This window comes from Eriocheir sinensis, unplaced genomic scaffold (assembly GCF_024679095.1).
Source record: "Eriocheir sinensis breed Jianghai 21 unplaced genomic scaffold, ASM2467909v1 Scaffold386, whole genome shotgun sequence".
In the NCBI taxonomy this organism is placed as follows: domain Eukaryota; kingdom Metazoa; phylum Arthropoda; class Malacostraca; order Decapoda; family Varunidae; genus Eriocheir; species Eriocheir sinensis.
In genome coordinates this window covers 33,998-53,360 of record NW_026111705.1, presented here as the reverse complement: position 1 = coordinate 53,360, position 19,363 = coordinate 33,998, and the positions used below count along the sequence as shown (strand labels likewise).

Sequence of the window (19,363 nt, the reverse complement as noted above, 5' to 3'; positions counted from 1 at the left end):
ATATATATATATATATATATATATATATATATACCACCACCACCACCATCAGCACTACCAACCCCTGGCGCAACAACATCGACACCTTGTAACCAACACCACACTAATCACCACCTCAGAAAGTTTACCCACCACCAACTCCACTCATCCCTCCTCCCTCTAACCTCCAGTTCTAAAATATCGCAGCCTTAGTAACTAAGGGACTCAAATTAAAAGGCTCATTATATATATATATATATATATATATATATATATATATATATATATATATATATATATATATTTTTTTTTTTTTACATTGCAGCCTATTGCGCCGGTAGGCTTCTTCCCGGTGGATCCTGATGGTCGGTCCAAGGCTTCTTTCCGGTAGGTCCTGATGGTCGGCCCAGCCCGTTCTGGCGCAGGCGAGTGTTTATAGTGGCGCCATCTTGCATTGGCTCATGCTGCCCTCCCAGAGCTCATCTTTGATCCTAGAATCTAGAGTCCGGGCTGAAAAATCCCAGCTTGGTGGCACCGGGCGGGGATTGAACTCGCGTCCTCCTGAACACGAGGCCGTTACTTTGACGACTCAGCCACCGCCTCCCCATAATACTATACTATATATACTATATATATATATATATATATATATATATATATATATATATATATATATATATATATATATATATATATATATATGTATGTATGTTTATATATATATATATATATATATATATATATATATATATATATATATATATATATATATATATATATATATATATGTATGTATGTATATATATATATATATATATATATATATATATACATACATACATATATATATATATATATATATATATATATATATATATATATACGTATATGATAATGTGAAACTACTGTCTGAATCTTGTAGTATAAAAAGTATCCATGTTAGAAAATGTGAATGAATGAAGTCTTACACAAAAGATATCAGAAGTAGGCAAGACACGGTTAATAGATTTATAGGTCGTTTCTTTTGATAACAGGAATTTGCAAAGGCAACTTCGCGATCTTTATAAGGATAGATAATTATCGGTAAGGAAGAGAATAGAACTAAAGGTGACAAGAAGGAGCATTAGTCATCAGTACGTAATTCAGCGCCAGCAACAAGGGAATGCGTGGACACTGAGCCTGAGGAAGACAATTGATTCACACTGAAATGGAATGAGATTTGATTTTTAAGGGAGAGAACAGAATAATGATTGATAAGAAACTAAATGAAGCACAAACACTGGCCATCAATATGCAAAGCAGCGCCACCAGCCAGCACGGGAGTAGAGGGAGCGGTGAATGAGTAAATGAATGAGAGGTGATTCATTAGGGAAGAAGTAGAATGATAAATGATACAAACAAGCTGAGGGACAGACTGGCCGCCAATATACAAACTAACGCCACCAGCTAGTACGGAAATAGTTGGGACACTGAGCCTAATCACTATATTGGATTCATAATGAAGGAAGTACAGTAAAAGGTGATGAGACACACGATGTCTCATCAATGCGGCCATCAAGGGCTGCTGAAGAAAGCTCGTCCGGCAGGGGTGTTGTGGTCAAGAGGAAGAGTAAGGGTTTAGGGGAGGAGAAAGGAGAGGGAAGTGAGCCACCCACGAAGGCCGAGTTACAAGCATATAAGGCGTGGGCTGGGCTGGACTGGCAGACACTTGGGCTGACGGCAGTGAGCAAACATCAGCACCAACCATGAAGACCTACGTGAGTACTGACAGTCACTTGCTTGATTCAGCACCACTCGGCCACTCTCTTCCTCCTCCACTCGCCTACATGTTCCAGCCTGTATTAACCCATCCACTCACACGATCTATCCTCATTCAGTCTGATACTTCCTTCTCCACTTGTCCACATGATTCAGCCACCCATCCACTCACTCACACGATCTACCCTCACTTCATTTGGCCACATGGTCCAGTCTCAGTCACTCAATCATATTATAAAAGATAGTTACTCGCTCATTCTCTCATTCACTCGATAAAATTTCTGTCGAGCGACTAATCCTTATCGGACATGTAGACTGAAGGATATGTTGGCTTCACTCTACATGCCGGCTATCTGTCCCCTCGCCTCCCATTACTGACGAGGTGGAAGGAGACTTAAGGGGTCCCATTGCTCTCTGCCGCAGGTGTGTGTGGCTCTGGGCCTCCTGGCAGTGGCGGCTCTGGTGCACGCTGACCCTGAGCCCGAGGCCCTCGCCGAAGCCGACCCCGACGCCCACCGGCCCTACTCCTACCACTACGGCTACCCCCACTACGGCCACTACTCCTACCGCCACTACGGCTACCCGCGCTACCACCACCACCACAAGCGGTCCGCTGACCCTGAGGCCAGTGCTGACCCAGAGCCCAGCAGACACTACTACGGCCACCACCACACCCCCTACCACTACCACCACCACCACAAGCGCTCCGCTGACCCCGAGGCTGCCGCTGAGCCCAGCAGGCACTACTCCTACGGTCACCCCCACCACTACGGCTACTACCACCACAGGCCCCACTACTACCACAACCACCACAAGCGCTCCGCTGACCCCGAGCCCAGCGCAGAGCCCAGCAGGACCCACTACTACGGGTACGGCCACCCCGGCTACCACTACTACAGGTACCCCTACTACCGCTACGGCTCCTACCACCGCCACCACTAGAGCCGATCCCTTTCTTCACTTCACCATGACCCGGCAACGGGCCACTCCACCTCCTTCATCCCCTCCACTTTATCTTCCTCCTCCCCCACGACCAACCTGCTGCGGGCCGCCACCTTCTCCTCCTCCCCCCCACGGCCGCCACTTGTCTCGACGCAGCGACTCGCTTCCCCGGGGCGGCTGGCGGGAGAGGCGCCGACACCCGGACTCACGGATAGGCCGGTCTTGCTCACGCCGGTTTTTCCCGCGTCCCCGTGTCGCCCCAGCCGCCCCGGAGCACCGGTGAGGGGCGCCGCTCCGCCCCGGCCCCCTCGCCCTCACGCCACTTAAATAAAGCTGCTCTGTCTTAATGTTACTTTGTTCTTTTGACCTAAGTTCATACTCGATAACATTCAGCTGTCACCTTCTTCAACATTAAATATCCTCGGTCTATCCTTAGCTCAAAATCTCAACTGGAAACTTCACATCTCCTCTCTCACTAAATCAGCTTCCTCGAGGTTGGGCGTTCTGTATCGTCTCCGCCAGTTCTTCTCCCCTGCACAGATGCTTTCCATTTATAGGGGCCTTGTCCGCCCTCGTATGGAGTATGCATCTCACGTGGGGGGGGCTCCACTCACACAGCTCTCCTGGACAGAGTGGAGTCTAAGGCTCTTCGTCTCATCAGCTCTCCTCCTCTTATAGGCCAGTCAAATGAGACAAAGAAAATGATGAGAAAGGAAAAAATTTACGGAAAGCTGCAATTAGTGTCATCACCTTCATAATAGAGTATATAAAAACATATCAATTTTGCACCCCTCTATCGCCCCGGTTTTGGCGGCCATCTTGAAAAAATGGCGGCGAAAAACAGTTTTTTGTAAATATCTCGGTTAATATTAACTTTAGAGGAAGAAGTGTTTATATAAAAACTATTCTATGAAAGATTTTCTACAAAATATGTTTTATATAATTTTCTGTATGGTGCTTGGTTTCGATGCTAATGGTACGCATATATCATACATTTCTTAAATTTTGCGCCTACTTATGTATTATTGGTAGTAAAGTTATTCAATCATTTATCTCATACCTTCCATTCCAAAATGCTCCACCTAATGAATATAACACAATATACACAGTTCTTAACCAAGCTGTGGAGAAATGCAAAAAGTTTAAACAGCAAACTTGCTTTGTAACGTTTGACCAGCCTTTGCATATTCGGGCTCGTGACATTGTTGCAAGCTGTGGACAAGAATCACCACTAAGTAATGTTGTTGTGCGTCTTGGTGGTTATCACTTACTGATGTCGTTTATGGGTGCCATTGGTTACATCATGAATGGAAGTGGACTTAAAGAACTTTTAAGTACAGTATACGCAAGTGCCTCTGTAGACGAAATGCTGAGTGGCCATGCCTATGGAAGAGCACTCAGAGCACACATACTAGTACATGCTGCACTGGCTACAATTATCCTGAATGAACTCAATCTCTCCTCTGAAGAAAGGTCAACAATAGAGGGAACTTTACAGGAGACTGATTCCACACCGATTGATGATGAACAACTGCAAGGTGTGCTCCGTAGGTTCAATGGCATTATTAACCAAATGAAGAGCAAGGGTGACACTGCAAAACTTTGGGTCCAGTACTTTGAAATGGTAACCCTGGTTAAGCAATTCATTGAAGCAGAACGTTCAGGAAACTGGCAATTACACCTTGAAACAATCCAAAAGATGCTACCCTACTTCCATGCTAGTGGTCACTTTCTCTATGCAAAGTCTGCTCATCTGTACCTTCAAGACATGTTTAATCTCAAAGATCACCTCACCCCCAAGGAATATGAGGATTATGTACAAAGAGGCTATTTTACAATAAGAAGGTCAGATAAGTTTTGGTCTGGGATCTGGTCCGACATGACCATTGAACAGACATTGATGCGATCTATGAAGAGTTCTGGTGGGCTGACACATGGCAGAGGGATGACTGATTCAATGCTTACTAAGTGGGTGATTGGAATGCCTACCACTCTGAAGATCACAGAGAAGATTGAAGAATATTGTGATGTTGCTTTTAGTACATCAGAGCAACATGTAGACGCCAGAAAATCACGTATTTCAAGAGATGCTCAAGATCTTCAGAACTTCATGGAATGGTTTTCATCACATCCACCATTTCCAGATTTTGATGGCATTATGTCAATAAGTACAGGATTAACAGGAGATGAAAGAACTAATCCTCATAGTGCTTATGAAGTTGGATTGGTCTCTATGTCAAATATTGTTGGCGACAATTTTGCAAAGTCATTTCAGAGAAAGAAAAGAGTCAAACCCCTAGGAGCTACCAAGACGGGAGTAAAAACCAAAGATTTTGCATGTTCAGCTGATCCTGAGATGTTATTTAGAAGAATTTCATATGTTAAAAAATCACAAGAACAATTAAAACAAAACTTTCAGCATGAACTGGCTCCTCATCCCTTGTCACTGTTTGATGAATCAGGAATGCGCAAACCAAGAAATCTTCACTTTATGAAGCATTTTTACCTTTGTGTGACATTGAGATTGGAGATACTGTTTATGTTGTTGATGGGGGATTTCTTATGCATAGAGTTGTTTGGCATCAACAAGAGCTCTTTTCAACAATTTTGGACAGATATGCTGAATATGTGAGGAAGCACTACAAGGAGACTGCCATCATTATCTTTGATGGGTATCCAGAAAATCTAGACGACAAAGGTACAAAAGGCGCTGAACGTGCACGTCGAGTAATTTGTGCTACAAGAGACACCATATTTGATGAAACTATGCCAGCAACAACAAGTCAGAGCAAATTTCTGTCAAATGAGCGAAATAAGAGCAGACTTATTACAAAACTCATCACCAAGTTGACCTCAGAAGGATTTACTGTAAAACAAGCTAGTGAAGATGCAGACACACTCATTGTTAATACAGCTATCGAAGAATCCTTCAAGACTGATTCTGTAACAATAGTTGGAGAAGATGTAGACCTTCTGGTAATCCTGACCGCATTAGCAGGATCAAACAATAACATACATTTCCTAAAACAAGGCAAAGGAAATACAGAGAACAAACTGTATACACAATCGTCCATGAAGTATGGATCAGGCATTAAAGACAATATTCTTTTCTTGCATGCATTTAGTGGGGCTGATACCACTTCCGCCTTTTACAAAAAAGGGAAACTTAAGCTTGTAAACCTCCTGGAAAAGCATGAAGAACTTCAGGAACTTGCAGCTGTGTTTAAGAAACCACATGCAGATCCAACAGAAATCGCTGAAGCAGGAAAAGCTTTCATCCTTCAGTTATATGGGAACAAAGAATGTAAATCCCTTGGTGACTTGAGATATCAATGCTTTGTCAAAACATCAAGTAGAAGTACATTTACCTTGAGTTCCTTGCCTCCTACAGACGCCGCTGCTCGGTTTCACTATCTACGCACTTATCTCCAGGTTCAGAAATGGTTAGGAATTGACTTGCCACCTACAGATTGGGGTTGGAAGAAGACTGAAAATGGACTAGCCCCAATCGCCACAAACAAAGACCCTGCTCCTCCAGATCTTCTAAACATTATATCATGTAAATGCCTCGAAGGATGTATGACAGCCACTTGCAGTTGCAGAAAGTCAGGATTAAAATGCAGTGAAATATGTGCGTCATGTAAAGGACTATCTTGTAGCAACTCTGATGTAAGCATAGATGAGGAGGACTGTGATGACCCCACTGATGAGATGCTAGAAATTTTCTTAGTGCCAGAAGGCGAAACCCATGAAGAAGATTAAAGATAAGCTCAGATAATTTCCATAAAAATAGGCTATGATGTTTGGGTGGATGGTTGTGTGTAAGGGTGGTAACTACGCCAGTGAGTATTCACTGTCTGTCCTAATATATAAGCCAGAAAAAAGGAGGAAGGACACCTCTAGAAGAAGATTTTCCTAAGTATTTCAAGTAATAGGGCCAACGAAAAAAAACAGTAAGAACGTTCTCGTGCGTGTAGCATCAAAACCATGCAATATACAAAAATAATGTATAGAACACTTTTTGTGTAGAATTTTATGTAGAATAATTTGTATTTCAATACCTTTCCCTGTAAAATAATTATCAAGGTAGATATTTACAAAAAACTGTTTTTGGTCGCCATTTTTTCAAGATGGCGGCCAAAACCGGGGTGATAGAGGGGTGCAAAATTGATATGTTATTAAGTACCCCATTATAAAGGTAATAAAACAAACTGCAGCTTTCCGTAATTTTTTTCCTTTCTAAATTACCATTTGACTGGACTATTACTGATGGTCTTCTACCTCTTAAATTCCGCCGCCATGTTGCCTCTCTTTCTATCTTCTATCGATATTTTCACGCTGACATGCACGTGCAGGAATAAGCATGGATACAGTTGAATGTTATGTACAGGCTATGAACAACGTTACCAAATTACCGTACGCATAACATTGTATTATCCGGTTTCTGGCCCATAAATATTGCAAAAAAGAGCATCAATAATTACCGATTTTAACAATAATTATAAATGCATATCGTTATCTTTGTGGTTGCGATAGTTTTTGGTCAGAAATCAGCAAAAACAATACGCCAAGTACGACAATCTGGCAACGTTGGCTATGAAAAGGAAACATTTGTTATCCTTACAGCACGGGACAGTGGAGCACACGCCAGACGGGGAATTCTGAGTGAGCTCCAGAGTTACGACGCGTTATTACCCTGAGTTTTGTGGAGTTCGTTTCCGTGAATAACATTATCACCACACCAGCAGTGATCGTTGTTTTGGGTATCGGGGCAAGGGTATTGGAACATACTAGAACAAGGAGTGTCGAGTGTTATTGTATACGTTGCCTGTATGCTTCAACATTAGGAGAGGCGGTGGCTGAACGGATAGCGAGACGGCCCCGCGTTCAGGAAGACGCAAGTTCAATCCCCGACCGGTGCCACCAAACCGGGATTTTTCAGCCGCCGCCGAGTGGCTTAAAACTACCCACATGCTGTCCAGAAGACCACCTATCAACCCGGACTCTAGATTCTAGGATTAAAGATGAGCTCCGGGAGGGCAGCATGAGCCAATGCAAGATGGCGCCACTATAAACACTCGCCTGCGCCAGAACGGGCTGGGCCGACCATCAGGACCCACCGGGAAGAAGATTTGGACCGACCATCAAGATCCACCGGGAAGAAGGCTACCGGAATAATAGGCCGCGACTTAAAAAAAAAAAAAAATAAAAAAAAAAAATAAAGAATTCCGCGGCACACAAAATAGAGCTTCATACCAACGTAGTCATTTTTGCTTGGCCAGTTATGTTGCCAACAGGAGCAAAAATATAGTTATTGGTCAGTAATGTCTGATTATTTTCTCTCGCTTCATCCTAGTCTTCCACCACCACCTCCTCCTCCTCCTCCTCATCCTCCTCCTCCTCCTCCTCCTCCTCTACCTTCCCCTCATGACCCCCCTGCTGCTGCTACTAAAACTGCTCATGCTATTACCTGCTGCAGTCGATGCCTCTTTTGTTATTTTTGCTGATGATATATAGATAGATAGATAGATAGATAGATAGATAGATAGATATAAATAGATAGATAGAGATGTTAAAATGAAACTACTGTCTGAATCTTGTAGTAGAAAAGTATCCGTGCTAGAAAATGGGAATGAATGAAGTCTTACACAAAAAATATCAGAAATAGGCAAGACGCGCTTAATAGATTGATAGGTCATTTTTTTTTATAACGGGAACTTGCAAAGGGAGCTTCACGATTTTTGTGAGGACAGATGATCGACAAGGAAAAGAACAGTACGAAAGGTTATAAGAAGGAACAGCAGCCATCAGCATGTAAGGCAGCGCCAGCACCAAGGGAGTGTATGGAGCACTGAGCCAAATGAAGACAGTCGATTCACAGTGAAATGGGATTAGATTTGATGTATAAGGTGGAGAATAGAATAATGATTGATAAGAACCACGATGAAGCACAAACACTTGCCATCAAGAAGCAAAGCAACGCCACCAGCCAGCGCGGGAGAAGAGGGATCCGTGAGCCTAACGGTGATGGAAGTGGAAGGAAATCGAAAGAGAGGCGATTCATTAGGGAAGAAGTAGAATGATAAATGATACAAACAAGCTGAGGGACAGACTGACCGCCAATATAGGTACAAACTAACGCCACCAGCTAGTAATGGAGTAGATGGGACTCTGAGACTAATCAATATACTCAATTTATAATGAAGGAAGTAGAGTAAAAGGTGATGAGACACACGATGCCTCATCAATGCGGCCATCAAGGGCTGCTGAAGAAAGCTTGTCCGGCAGGGGTGTTGTGGTCAGGGGGGGAGAGCAGGGGTTAAGGGAGGGGGAAGGAGAGGGGAGTGATCCACCCACGAAGGCCGAGTTACAAGTATATAAGGCGTGGGCTGGGCTGGACTGGCAGACACTTGGGCTGACGGCAGTGAGCAGACATCAGCACCAACCATGAAGACCTACGTGAGTACTGACAGTCACTCGCTTGATTCAGCACCACTCGGCCACTCTCTTCCTCCTCCACTCGCCTACATGTTCCAGCCTGTATTAAGCCATCCACTCACACGATCTATCCTCATTCAGTCTGATACTTCCTTCTCCACTTGTCCACATGATTCAGCCACCCATCCACTCACTCACACGATCTACCCTCACTTCATTTGGCCACATGGTCCAGTCTCAGTCACTCAATCATATTATAAAAGTTAGTTACTCGCTCATTCTCTCATTCACTCGATAAAATTTCTGTTGAGCGACTAATCCTTATCGGACATGTTGACTGAAGGATATGTTGGCATCACACCACGTGCCGGCTATCTGTCCCCTCGCCTCCCATTACTGACGAGGTGGAAGGAGACTTAAGGGGTCCCATTGCTCTCTGCCGCAGGTGTGTGTGGCTCTGGGCCTCCTGGCAGTGGCGGCTCTGGTGCACGCTGACCCTGAGCCCGAGGCCCTCGCCGAAGCCGACCCCGACGCCCACCGGCCCTACTCCTACCACTACGGCTACCCCCACTACGGCCACTACTCTTACCGCCACTACGGCTACCCGCGCTACCACCACCACCACAAGCGGTCCGCTGACCCTGAGGCCAGTGCTGACCCAGAGCCCAGCAGACACTACTACGGCCACCACCACCACACCCCCTACCACTACCACCACCACCACAAGCGCTCCGCTGACCCCGAGGCTGCCGCTGAGCCCAGCAGGCACTACTCCTACGGTCACCCCCACCACTACGGCTACTACCACCACAGGCCCCACTACTACCACAACCACCACAAGCGCTCCGCTGACCCCGAGCCCAGCGCAGAGCCCAGCAGGACCCACTACTACGGGTACGGCCACCCCGGCTACCACTACTACAGGTACCCCTACTACCGCTACGGCTACTACCACCGCCACCACTAGAGCCGATCCCTTTCTTCACCCCACCATGACCCTGCAACGGGCCACTCCACCTCCTTCATCTCCACTTTATCTTCCACCTCCCCCACGACCAACCTGCTGCGGGCCGCCACCTTCTCCTCCTCCCCCCCACGGCCGCCACTTGTCTCGACGCAGCGACTCGCTTCCTCGGGGCGGCTGGCGGGAGAGGCACCGACACCCGGACTCACGGATAGGCCGGTCTTGCTCACGCCGGTTTTTCCCGCGTCCCCGTGTCGCCCCAGCCGCCCCGGAGCACCGGTGAGGGGCGCCGCTCCGCCCCGGCCCCCTCACCCTCACGCCATTTAAATAAAGCTGCTCTGTCTTAATGTTACTTTGTTCTTTTGACCTAAGTTCATACTCGATAACATTCAGCTGTCACCTTCTTCAACATTAAATATCCTCGGTCTATCCTTAGCTCAAAATCTCAACTGGAAACTTCACATTTCCTCTCTCACTTAATCAGCTTCCTCGAGGTTGGGCGTTCTGTATCGTCTCCGCCAGTTCCTCTCCCCTGCACAGATGCTTTCCATTTATAGGGGCCTTGTCCGCCCTCGTATGGAGTATGCATCTCACGTGTGGGGGGGCTCCACTCACACAGCTCTCCTGGACAGAGTGGAGTCTAAGGCTCTTCGTCTCATCAGCTCTCCTCCTCTTACTGATAGTCTTCTACCTCTTAAATTTCGCCGCCATGTTGCCTCTCTTCCTATCTTCTATCGATATTTTCACGCTGACATGCACGTGCAGGAATAAGCATGGATACAGTTGAATGTTATGTACAGGCTATGAACAACGTTACCAAATTACCGTACTCATAACATTGTATTATCCGGTTTCTGGCACATAAATATTGCAAAAAACAGCATCAATAATTACCGATTTTAACAATAATTATAAATGCATATCGTTATCTTTGTGGGTGCGATAGTTTTTGGTCAGAAATCAGCAAAAACAATACGCCAAGTATGACAATCTGGCAACGTTGGCTATGAAAAGGAAACATTTGTTATCCTTACAGCACGGGACAGTGGAGCACACGCCAGACGGGGAATTCTGAGTGAGCTCCAGAGTTACGACGCGTTATTACCCTGAGTTTTGTGGAGTTCGTTTCCGTGAATAACATTATCACCACACCAGCAGTGATCGTTGTTTTGGGTATCGGGGCAAGGGTATTGGAACACAGGTATTGGAAAAAGGGTATTAGAACAAGGAGTGTCGAGTGTCATTGTCATTGAGTGACATTGTATACGTTGCCTGTATGCTTCAACATTAGGGGAGGCGGTGGCTGAACGGATAGCGAGACGGTCCCGCGTTCAGGAGGACGCGAGTTCAATCCCCGACCGGTGCCACCAAGCCGGGATTTTTCAGCCGCCGCCGAGTGGCTTAAAACTACCCACATGCTGTCCAGAAGACCACCTATCAACCCGGACTCTAGATTCTAGGATTAAAGATGAGCTCCGGGAGGGCAGCATGAGCCAATGCAAGATGGCGCCACTATAAACACTCGCCTGCGCCAGAACGGGCTGGGCCGACCATCAGGACCCACCGGGAAGAAGATTTGGACCGACCATCAAGATCCACCGGGAAGATGCCTACCGGCGCAATAGGCCGCGACGTAAAAAAAAAAAAAAAAAGTCAGTTATGTTGCCAACAGGAGCAAAAATATAGTTCTTGGTCAGTAATGTCTGATTATTTTCTTTCGCTTCATCCTAGTCTCCCACCACCACCTCCTCTTCCTCCTCCTCCTCCTCCTCCTCCTCCTCTACCTTCCCCTCATCACCCCCCTGCTGCTGCTACTAAAACTACTCATGCTATTACCTGCTACAGTCGATGCCTCTTTTGTTACTTTTGCTGATGATATATAGATAGATAGATAGATAGATAGATAGATAGAGATGTTAAAATGAAACTACTGTCTGAATCTTTTAGTAGAAAAGTATCCGTGCTAGAAAATGGGAATGAATGAAGTCTTACACAAAAGATATCAGAAATAGGCAAGACCCGCTTAATAGATTGATAGGTCATTTCTTTTTATAACGGGAGCTTGCAAAGGGAGCTTCACGATTTTTATGAGGACAGATGATCGACAAGGAAAAGAACAGTACGAAAGGTTATAAGAAGGAACAGCAGCCATCAGCATGTAAGGCAGCGCCAGCACCAAGGGAGTGTATGGAGCACTGAGCCTAATGAAGACAGTCGATTCACAGTGAAATGGAATTAGATTTGATGTATAAGGTGGAGAATAGAATAATGATTGATAAGAACCACGATGAAGCACAAACACTTGCCATCAAGAAGCAAAGCAGCGCCACCAGCCAGCGCGGGAGGAGAGGGAGCGGTGAGCCTAACGGTGATAGAAGTGGAAGGAAATCGAAAGAGAGGCGATTCATTAGGGAAGAAGTAGAATGATAAATGATACAAACAAGCTGAGGGACAGACTGGCCGCTAATATACAAACTAACGCCACCAGCTAGTAATGGAGTAGATGGGACTCTGAGACTAATCAATATACTCAATTTATAATGAAGGAAGTAGAGTAAAAGGTGATGAGACACACGATGTCTCATCAATGCGGCCATCAAGGGCTGCTGAAGAAAGCTTGTCCGGCAGGGGTGTTGTGGTCAGGGGGGGAGAGCAGGGGTTAAGGGAGGGGGAAGGAGAGGGAAGTGATCCACCCACGAAGGCCGAGTTACAAGCATATAAGGCGTGGGCTGGGCTGGACTGGCAGACACTTGGGCTGACGGCAGTGAGCAGACATCAGCACCAACCATGAAGACCTACGTGAGTACTGACAGTCACTCGCTTGATTCAGCACCACTCGGCCACTCTCTTCCTCCTCCACTCGCCTACATGTTCCAGCCTGTATTAACCCATCCACTCACACGATCTATCCTCACACAGTCTGTTTTTTATTCCTTCTCCACTTATCCACATTATTCAACCTGCAGCCACCCATCCACTCACTCACACGATCTATCCTCATTCAGTCTGTTTTTTTATTCCTCCTCCACTTATCCACATTATTCAACCTGCAGCCACCCATCCACTCACTCACACGATCTACCCTCACTCCATTTGCCACATGATCCAGTCTCAGTCATTCAGTCACATTATAAAAGTTAGTTACTCGCTCATTCTCTCATTCACTCGATAAAATTTCTGTTGAGCGACTAATCCTTATCGGACATGTAGACTGAAGGATATGTTGGCTTCACTCTACATGCCGGCCATCTGTCCCCTCGCCTCCCATTACTGACGAGGTGGAAGGAGACTTAAGGGGTCCCATTGCTCTCTGCCGCAGGTGTGTGTGGCTCTGGGCCTCCTGGCAGTGGCGGCTCTGGTGCACGCTGACCCTGAGCCCGAGGCCCTCGCCGAAGCCGACCCCGACGCCCACCGGCCCTACTCCTACCACTACGGCTACCCCCACTACGGCCACTACTCCTACCGCCACTACGGCTACCCGCGCTACCACCACCACCACAAGCGGTCCGCTGACCCTGAGGCCAGTGCTGACCCAGAGCCCAGCAGACACTACTACGGCCACCACCACCACACCCCCTACCACTACCACCACCACCACAAGCGCTCCGCTGACCCCGAGGCTGCCGCTGAGCCCAGCAGGCACTACTCCTACGGTCACCCCCACCACTACGGCTACTACCACCACAGGCCCCACTACTACCACAACCACCACAAGCGCTCCGCTGACCCCGAGCCCAGCGCAGAGCCCAGCAGGACCCACTACTACGGGTACGGCCACCCCGGCTACCACTACTACATGTACCCCTACTACCGCTACGGCTACTACCACCGCCACCACTAGAGCCGATCCCTTTCTTCACCCCACCATGACCCTGCAACGGGCAACTCCACCTCCTTCATCTCCTCCACTTTATCTTCCACCTCCCCCACGACCAACCTGCTGCGGGCCGCCACCTTCTCCTCCTCCCCCCCACGGCCGCCACTTGTCTCGACGCAGCGACTCGCTTCCCCTGGGCGGCTGGCGGGAGAGGCGCCGACACCCGGACTCACGGATAGGCCGGTCTTGCTCACGCCGGTTTTTCCCGCGTCCCCGTGTCGCCCCAGCCGCCCCGGAGCACCGGTGAGGGGCGCCGCTCCGCCCCGGCCCCCTCTCCTTCACGCCCTTTGAATAAAACGCTCAGTCTTAATGTTACTCTTTCCTTTTGCCCTTAGTTCATATTCGCCAATTTTGAGTGGATGGGTGGAGGGAGCAAACAACTTAATTGCACCAGTACTGTAAGCCACGAACAAGCACACGGTGAAAGGCCGTCATTTGTATCAGGTGATTACCAACATGCCTTTCAGTGTACTACTCTTAACATCCTTTTACCTCAAAAAGAACACACATAAAACTCAGGCAACCTTTTTTTCTGATGGACTGTAACTTGTAGCGTTACCAGTCTTTTTCAAGTCAAGATGAGCTTTGCTTCTGCCACAGTGTGACTGGTCTGCTCGAGACAATTGGAATCGCTTGTAACCCCCGTGAGTGGCGCCTCTTCATCAACAACTCGTCCAGGAGCCTCAAAGCCGTGCTGCTTCATAACGGGAACATGCATCCATCTCTTACCCTGGCTCACTCGGCGCAGCTCAAAGAGGAATACAGCAGCGTCAAGATCTTGCTGACTTTTTTCTGAACGAGAATGTTGACATTTGCCAGTTTTCATAATGGCAATAGATAAATTTCAGAATTATCATTGTCCTGGTAACAAGAGCTAAGTTTGAAGGAGACATAAGCCATTTTTGATACATTCTAGGCGTAAGCAAATAGGAAATAACAGTTCCTATCCTAGGATAAAAGTCGTGTTACACAGTGAATCATTCAGTTTAGCTATAGAATGGGTGGCGGGTTAACTTAAGCTTCCCTGTCAGAAAAGTCACAAATACCTGTTTTTAGGGAGGGAATTTCGCCAGTATATCACCGTCACATCCACGCCATCCTGTTTCGCTCTCAGCGGTAAATAAAGAAGTATGTGTACCCGACCACTGACTGTACTGAGCACACATCGCCCTCCTTTACAGACTAATACGTAACAGATTAATAAATATTGATATATTGTAAGTGAAATGTACAGGCATTGAAAGGTAAATGCATACACACACTGCACGTGCAGGAATAAGCATGGATAGAGTTGAATGATTTGTACAGGCTATGAAAAGGAAATATTTGTTACCGTTACACCACAGGACGATAGAGCACACGCCAGACGGGGTATTCTGAGTCAGCACCAGAGTTACGGCGCGTGATTACCCTGAGTATTATGCCGTTAGGCCTAGCAAGGTCACACGTTATCAGAGAGAGAGAGAGAGAGAGAGAGAGAGAGAGAGAGAGAGAGACACACACACACACACACACACACACACACACACACACACACACATACACACACACATACACACACACACACACATACACACACATACACATAGACACATACACACACACAGACACATACATATACATTTTATTATACACACGCAATGTGTGGAGGGGGCGAAGGGTGGGGGAGTAGATAGATAGATAGATAGATATTGGTAATAACAACAATATCAACTGATTAAAGCATTACAAAAGCATTCTACCTATTAAAATGGTCTCCCCTCTCTCTCTCTCTCTCTCTCTCTCTCTCTCTCTCTCTCTCTCTCTCTCTCTCTCTCTCTCTCTCTCTCTCTCTCTCTCTCTCTCTCTCAAAAAACAATGAGAGAAATCAGAAACAGAGAAGGAAACGGATGCCGCGCCGAAATCATTCGGCCGGCGTCCTGCCATCCCAGACTCGACAAACGTAGCTTTTGCGCCGTCACGGTGTTTACGATTAATTTAATATTCCCGTCTGGAGTTGTTCTGCAGTTGTCTGGAGTTCCCGCCCTCCCCCGCCTCGGCGGTGCTGGGGAGCGTCAGGGAGCCCAAGGTCTCCCTGGCGAGCGTCGCGGGGCTCAGGGGTTCCGGCAGGGCGTCTCGGCTCCCTCGGGGCGTCCATGGCGGTGCCGTAGATCCCGAGTGTCCAGGGCGGGGGGAGGGGAGGGCGTTTGGTGTTGTGTGTTGGTATGGGCGGGTCTTTTCTGGGGTGAAGGAGATTCATTCGTATCAGCACACAGCACCAAGGAAAGGCGATTTCAGAAGAACTCCACGACAGGGATATTACAGGTGAACACACCGAAAATAAGGAAAACAAACTGAAAGAACATCAGAAATAGGACAATACAGGAGAGGAATTCCAGGAAATAGACAAGATAGAAGCACAGATGAGAAAAAGGAAAAAATAAAACAAAAACACGCACAAAGATCCAGCATGAAGGCCTTTGGTGTGGTATATTGGTATGGGTGAGCCTTCTCTGGGGTGAAGGAGACTCCTCTGTAGCAAGATACGGCATCAGGTAGAGGCGATGTAGATACTCTACACAACACTCACACCACAAATAAAGAAAAGTAACACCGGAGACAGGATAATACAGAAAAGGAATGCCAGAAAAAAGAAATCAGATACAAAACACAACATTAGCAAAACGAACAACTAGGATTAAGGACTTTGGTGTGGTATGTTGGTACGGGCGAGGCTTCTCAGGGGTGAAGGAGACTCGTCTGTAGCAGGATACGGCACCAAGAAAAGCCGATATACAGTTAAAACTACACCAGAAAAAGGAAAATAAAGAAAGAGAAAACCAGCACAAGGAAAATACAGAAAAAAACACCAGAAAAAAGAATACGATAGAAACACAACATCTTAAAAAGGAAAAAGTCATCATCCACATTTTGGGCTCTCAATGGGATGCTGACCCTGACTTAACTGTCGGGGTGAGATGCTGACCCTGACTTAATTGTCGGGGTGGGATGCTGACCCTGATTTAACTGTCGGGGTGGGATGCTGACCCCAGCTTGAATGTTGGGGTGGGATGCTGACCCTGACGTAAATGTCGGGGTGGGATGCTGACTCTGACATAAGTGTCGGGGTGGGATACTGACCTCTAAAGGAAGGAAAATGAGTTGTAGCGATGTCTTAGTTTTATCGACAAAGGAATCGACTTTTTGAGAACAAAGAAAGGATAACGAGTTATTGCGACGCGTTTTTATCGACAAAGGAATCGACGTTTTGGAAACAAGGAAAGGAAAATATGGTTTTGAGTTGCTTTAGTTTTATCGACAAAGGAATCAACGTTTTGTAAACGAAGAAAGGAAAATATGGTTTTGAGTTGTTTTAGTTTTATCAACAAAGGAATCAACATTTTGTAAACGAAGAAAGGAAAATATGGTTTTGAGTTGTTTTAGTTTTATCAACAAAGGAATCAACATTTTGGAAACGAAGAAAGGAAAATATGGTTTTGAGTTGTTTTAGTTTTATCAACAAAGGAATCAACATTTTGTAAACGAAGAAAGGAAAATATGGTTTTGAGTTGTTTTAGTTTTATCAACAAAGGAATCAACGTTTTGTAAACGAAGAAAGGAAAATATGGTTTTGAGTTGTTTTAGTTTTATCAACAAAGGAATCAACGTTTTGTAAACGAAGAAAGGAAAATATGGTTTTGAGTTGTTTTAGTTTTATCAACAAAGGAATCAACGTTTTGTAAACGAAGAAAGGATAACGAGTTATTACGACGTGTTTTTATCGACAAAGGATAACCTAACGGTGATGGAAGATGGAAGGAAATCGAATGAGAGGTGATTCATTAGGGAAGAAGCAGAATGATAAATGATACAAACAAGCTGAGGGACAGACTGGCCGCCAGTAAACAAACTAACGCCGGCAGCTAGTTCGGGAATAGTTGGGACACTGAGCCTAATCAATGTACTCAATTTATAATGAAGGAAGTAGAGTAAAAGGTGATGAGACACACGATGTCTCATCCAGCGGCCCTCGACCATGCAGCCATCAAGGGCCGCTGAAGATGGCTGGGAGGTGTGGTGTGGTCAGGGGGGGAGAGTAGGGGTCTAGGGGAGGGGGAAGGAGAGGGGAGTGATCCACCCACGAAGGCCGAGTTACAAGTATATAAGGCGTGGGCTGGGCTGGACTGGCAGACACTTGGGCTGACGGCAGTGAGCAGACATCAGCACCAACCATGAAGACCTACGTGAGTACTGACAGTCACTCGCTTGATTCAGCACCACTCGGCCACTCTCTTCCTCCTCCACTCGCCGACATGTTCCAGCCTGTATTAACCCATCCACTCACACGATCTATCCTCACTCAGTCTGATACCTCCTCCTCCACTTGCCCACATGATTCAGCCTGCAGCCTCCCATCCACTCACTCACACGATCTACCCTCACTCCATTTGGCCACATGATCCAGTCTCAGTCATTCAGTCACATTATAAAAGTTAGTTACTAGCTCATTCTCTCATTCACTCGATATAATTTCTGTCGAGCGACTAATCCTTATCGGACATGTAGACTGAAGGATACGTTGGCATCACACCACGTGCCGGCCATCTGTCCCCTCGCCTCTCATTACTGACGAGGTGGAAGGAGACTTAAGGGGTCCCATTGCTCTCTGCCGCAGGTGTGTGTGGCTCTGGGCCTCCTGGCAGTGGCGGCTCTGGTGCACGCTGACCCTGAGCCCGAGGCCCTCGCCGAAGCCGACCCCGACGCCCACCGGCCCTACTCCTACCACTACGGCTACCCCCACTACGGCCACTACTCCTACCGCCACTACGGCTACCCGCGCTACCACCACCACCACAAGCGGTCCGCTGACCCTGAGGCCAGTGCTGACCCAGAGCCCAGCAGACACTACTACGGCCACCACCACCACACCCCCTACCACTACCACCACCACCACAAGCGCTCCGCTGACCCCGAGGCTGCCGCTGAGCCCAGCAGGCACTACTCCTACGGTCACCCCCACCACTACGGCTACTACCACCACAGGCCCCACTACTACCACAACCACCACAAGCGCTCCGCTGACCCCGAGCCCAGCGCAGAGCCCAGCAGGACCCACTACTACGGGTACGGCCACCCCGGCTACCAATACTACAGGTACCCCTACTACCGCTACGGCTCCTACCACCGCCACCACTAGAGCCGATCCCTTTCTTCACTTCACCATGACCCTGCAACGGGCCACTCCACCTCCTTCACATCCACTTTATCCTCCACTTCCACGACCATCCTGCTGCGGGCCACCTCCTCCACCATCTCCTCTACTTCCTCCTCCTCCTCCCCCCCACGGCCGCCACTTGTCTCGACGCAGCGACTTGCTTCCCCGGGGCGGCTGGCGGGAGAGGCGCCGACACCCGGACTCACGGATA

The 19,363-nt window shown here is 47.2% G+C and overlaps 3 protein-coding genes across 3 annotated transcripts; all 3 read left to right on the top strand.

Annotated features, from left to right (window-relative positions):
* Positions 1-1,628: 1,628 nt before the first annotated feature.
* On the top strand, positions 1,629-3,027 carry LOC126992030 (histidine-rich glycoprotein-like). Its single transcript, XM_050850704.1, has 2 exons — positions 1,629-1,736; positions 2,161-3,027. Exons 1-2 carry the CDS (start codon positions 1,725-1,727, stop codon positions 2,677-2,679), a joined length of 531 nt encoding a protein of 176 aa, XP_050706661.1. The 5' UTR covers positions 1,629-1,724; the 3' UTR covers positions 2,680-3,027.
* A 5,956-nt stretch (positions 3,028-8,983) lies between these two features.
* On the top strand, positions 8,984-10,194 carry LOC126992028 (uncharacterized histidine-rich protein DDB_G0274557-like). The gene is made up of 2 exons (XM_050850702.1): positions 8,984-9,138; positions 9,563-10,194. Exons 1-2 carry the CDS (start codon positions 9,127-9,129, stop codon positions 10,082-10,084), a joined length of 534 nt encoding a protein of 177 aa, XP_050706659.1. The 5' UTR covers positions 8,984-9,126; the 3' UTR covers positions 10,085-10,194.
* Positions 10,195-12,725: 2,531 nt separating this feature from the next.
* LOC126992024 (histidine-rich glycoprotein-like) lies at positions 12,726-19,363 on the top strand. Its single transcript, XM_050850698.1, has 4 exons — positions 12,726-12,880; positions 13,401-13,911; positions 15,073-15,086; positions 18,613-19,363. The coding sequence occupies exons 1-4, from the start codon at positions 12,869-12,871 to the stop codon at positions 19,132-19,134; spliced, it is 1,059 nt and encodes a 352-aa protein (XP_050706655.1). The 5' UTR covers positions 12,726-12,868; the 3' UTR covers positions 19,135-19,363.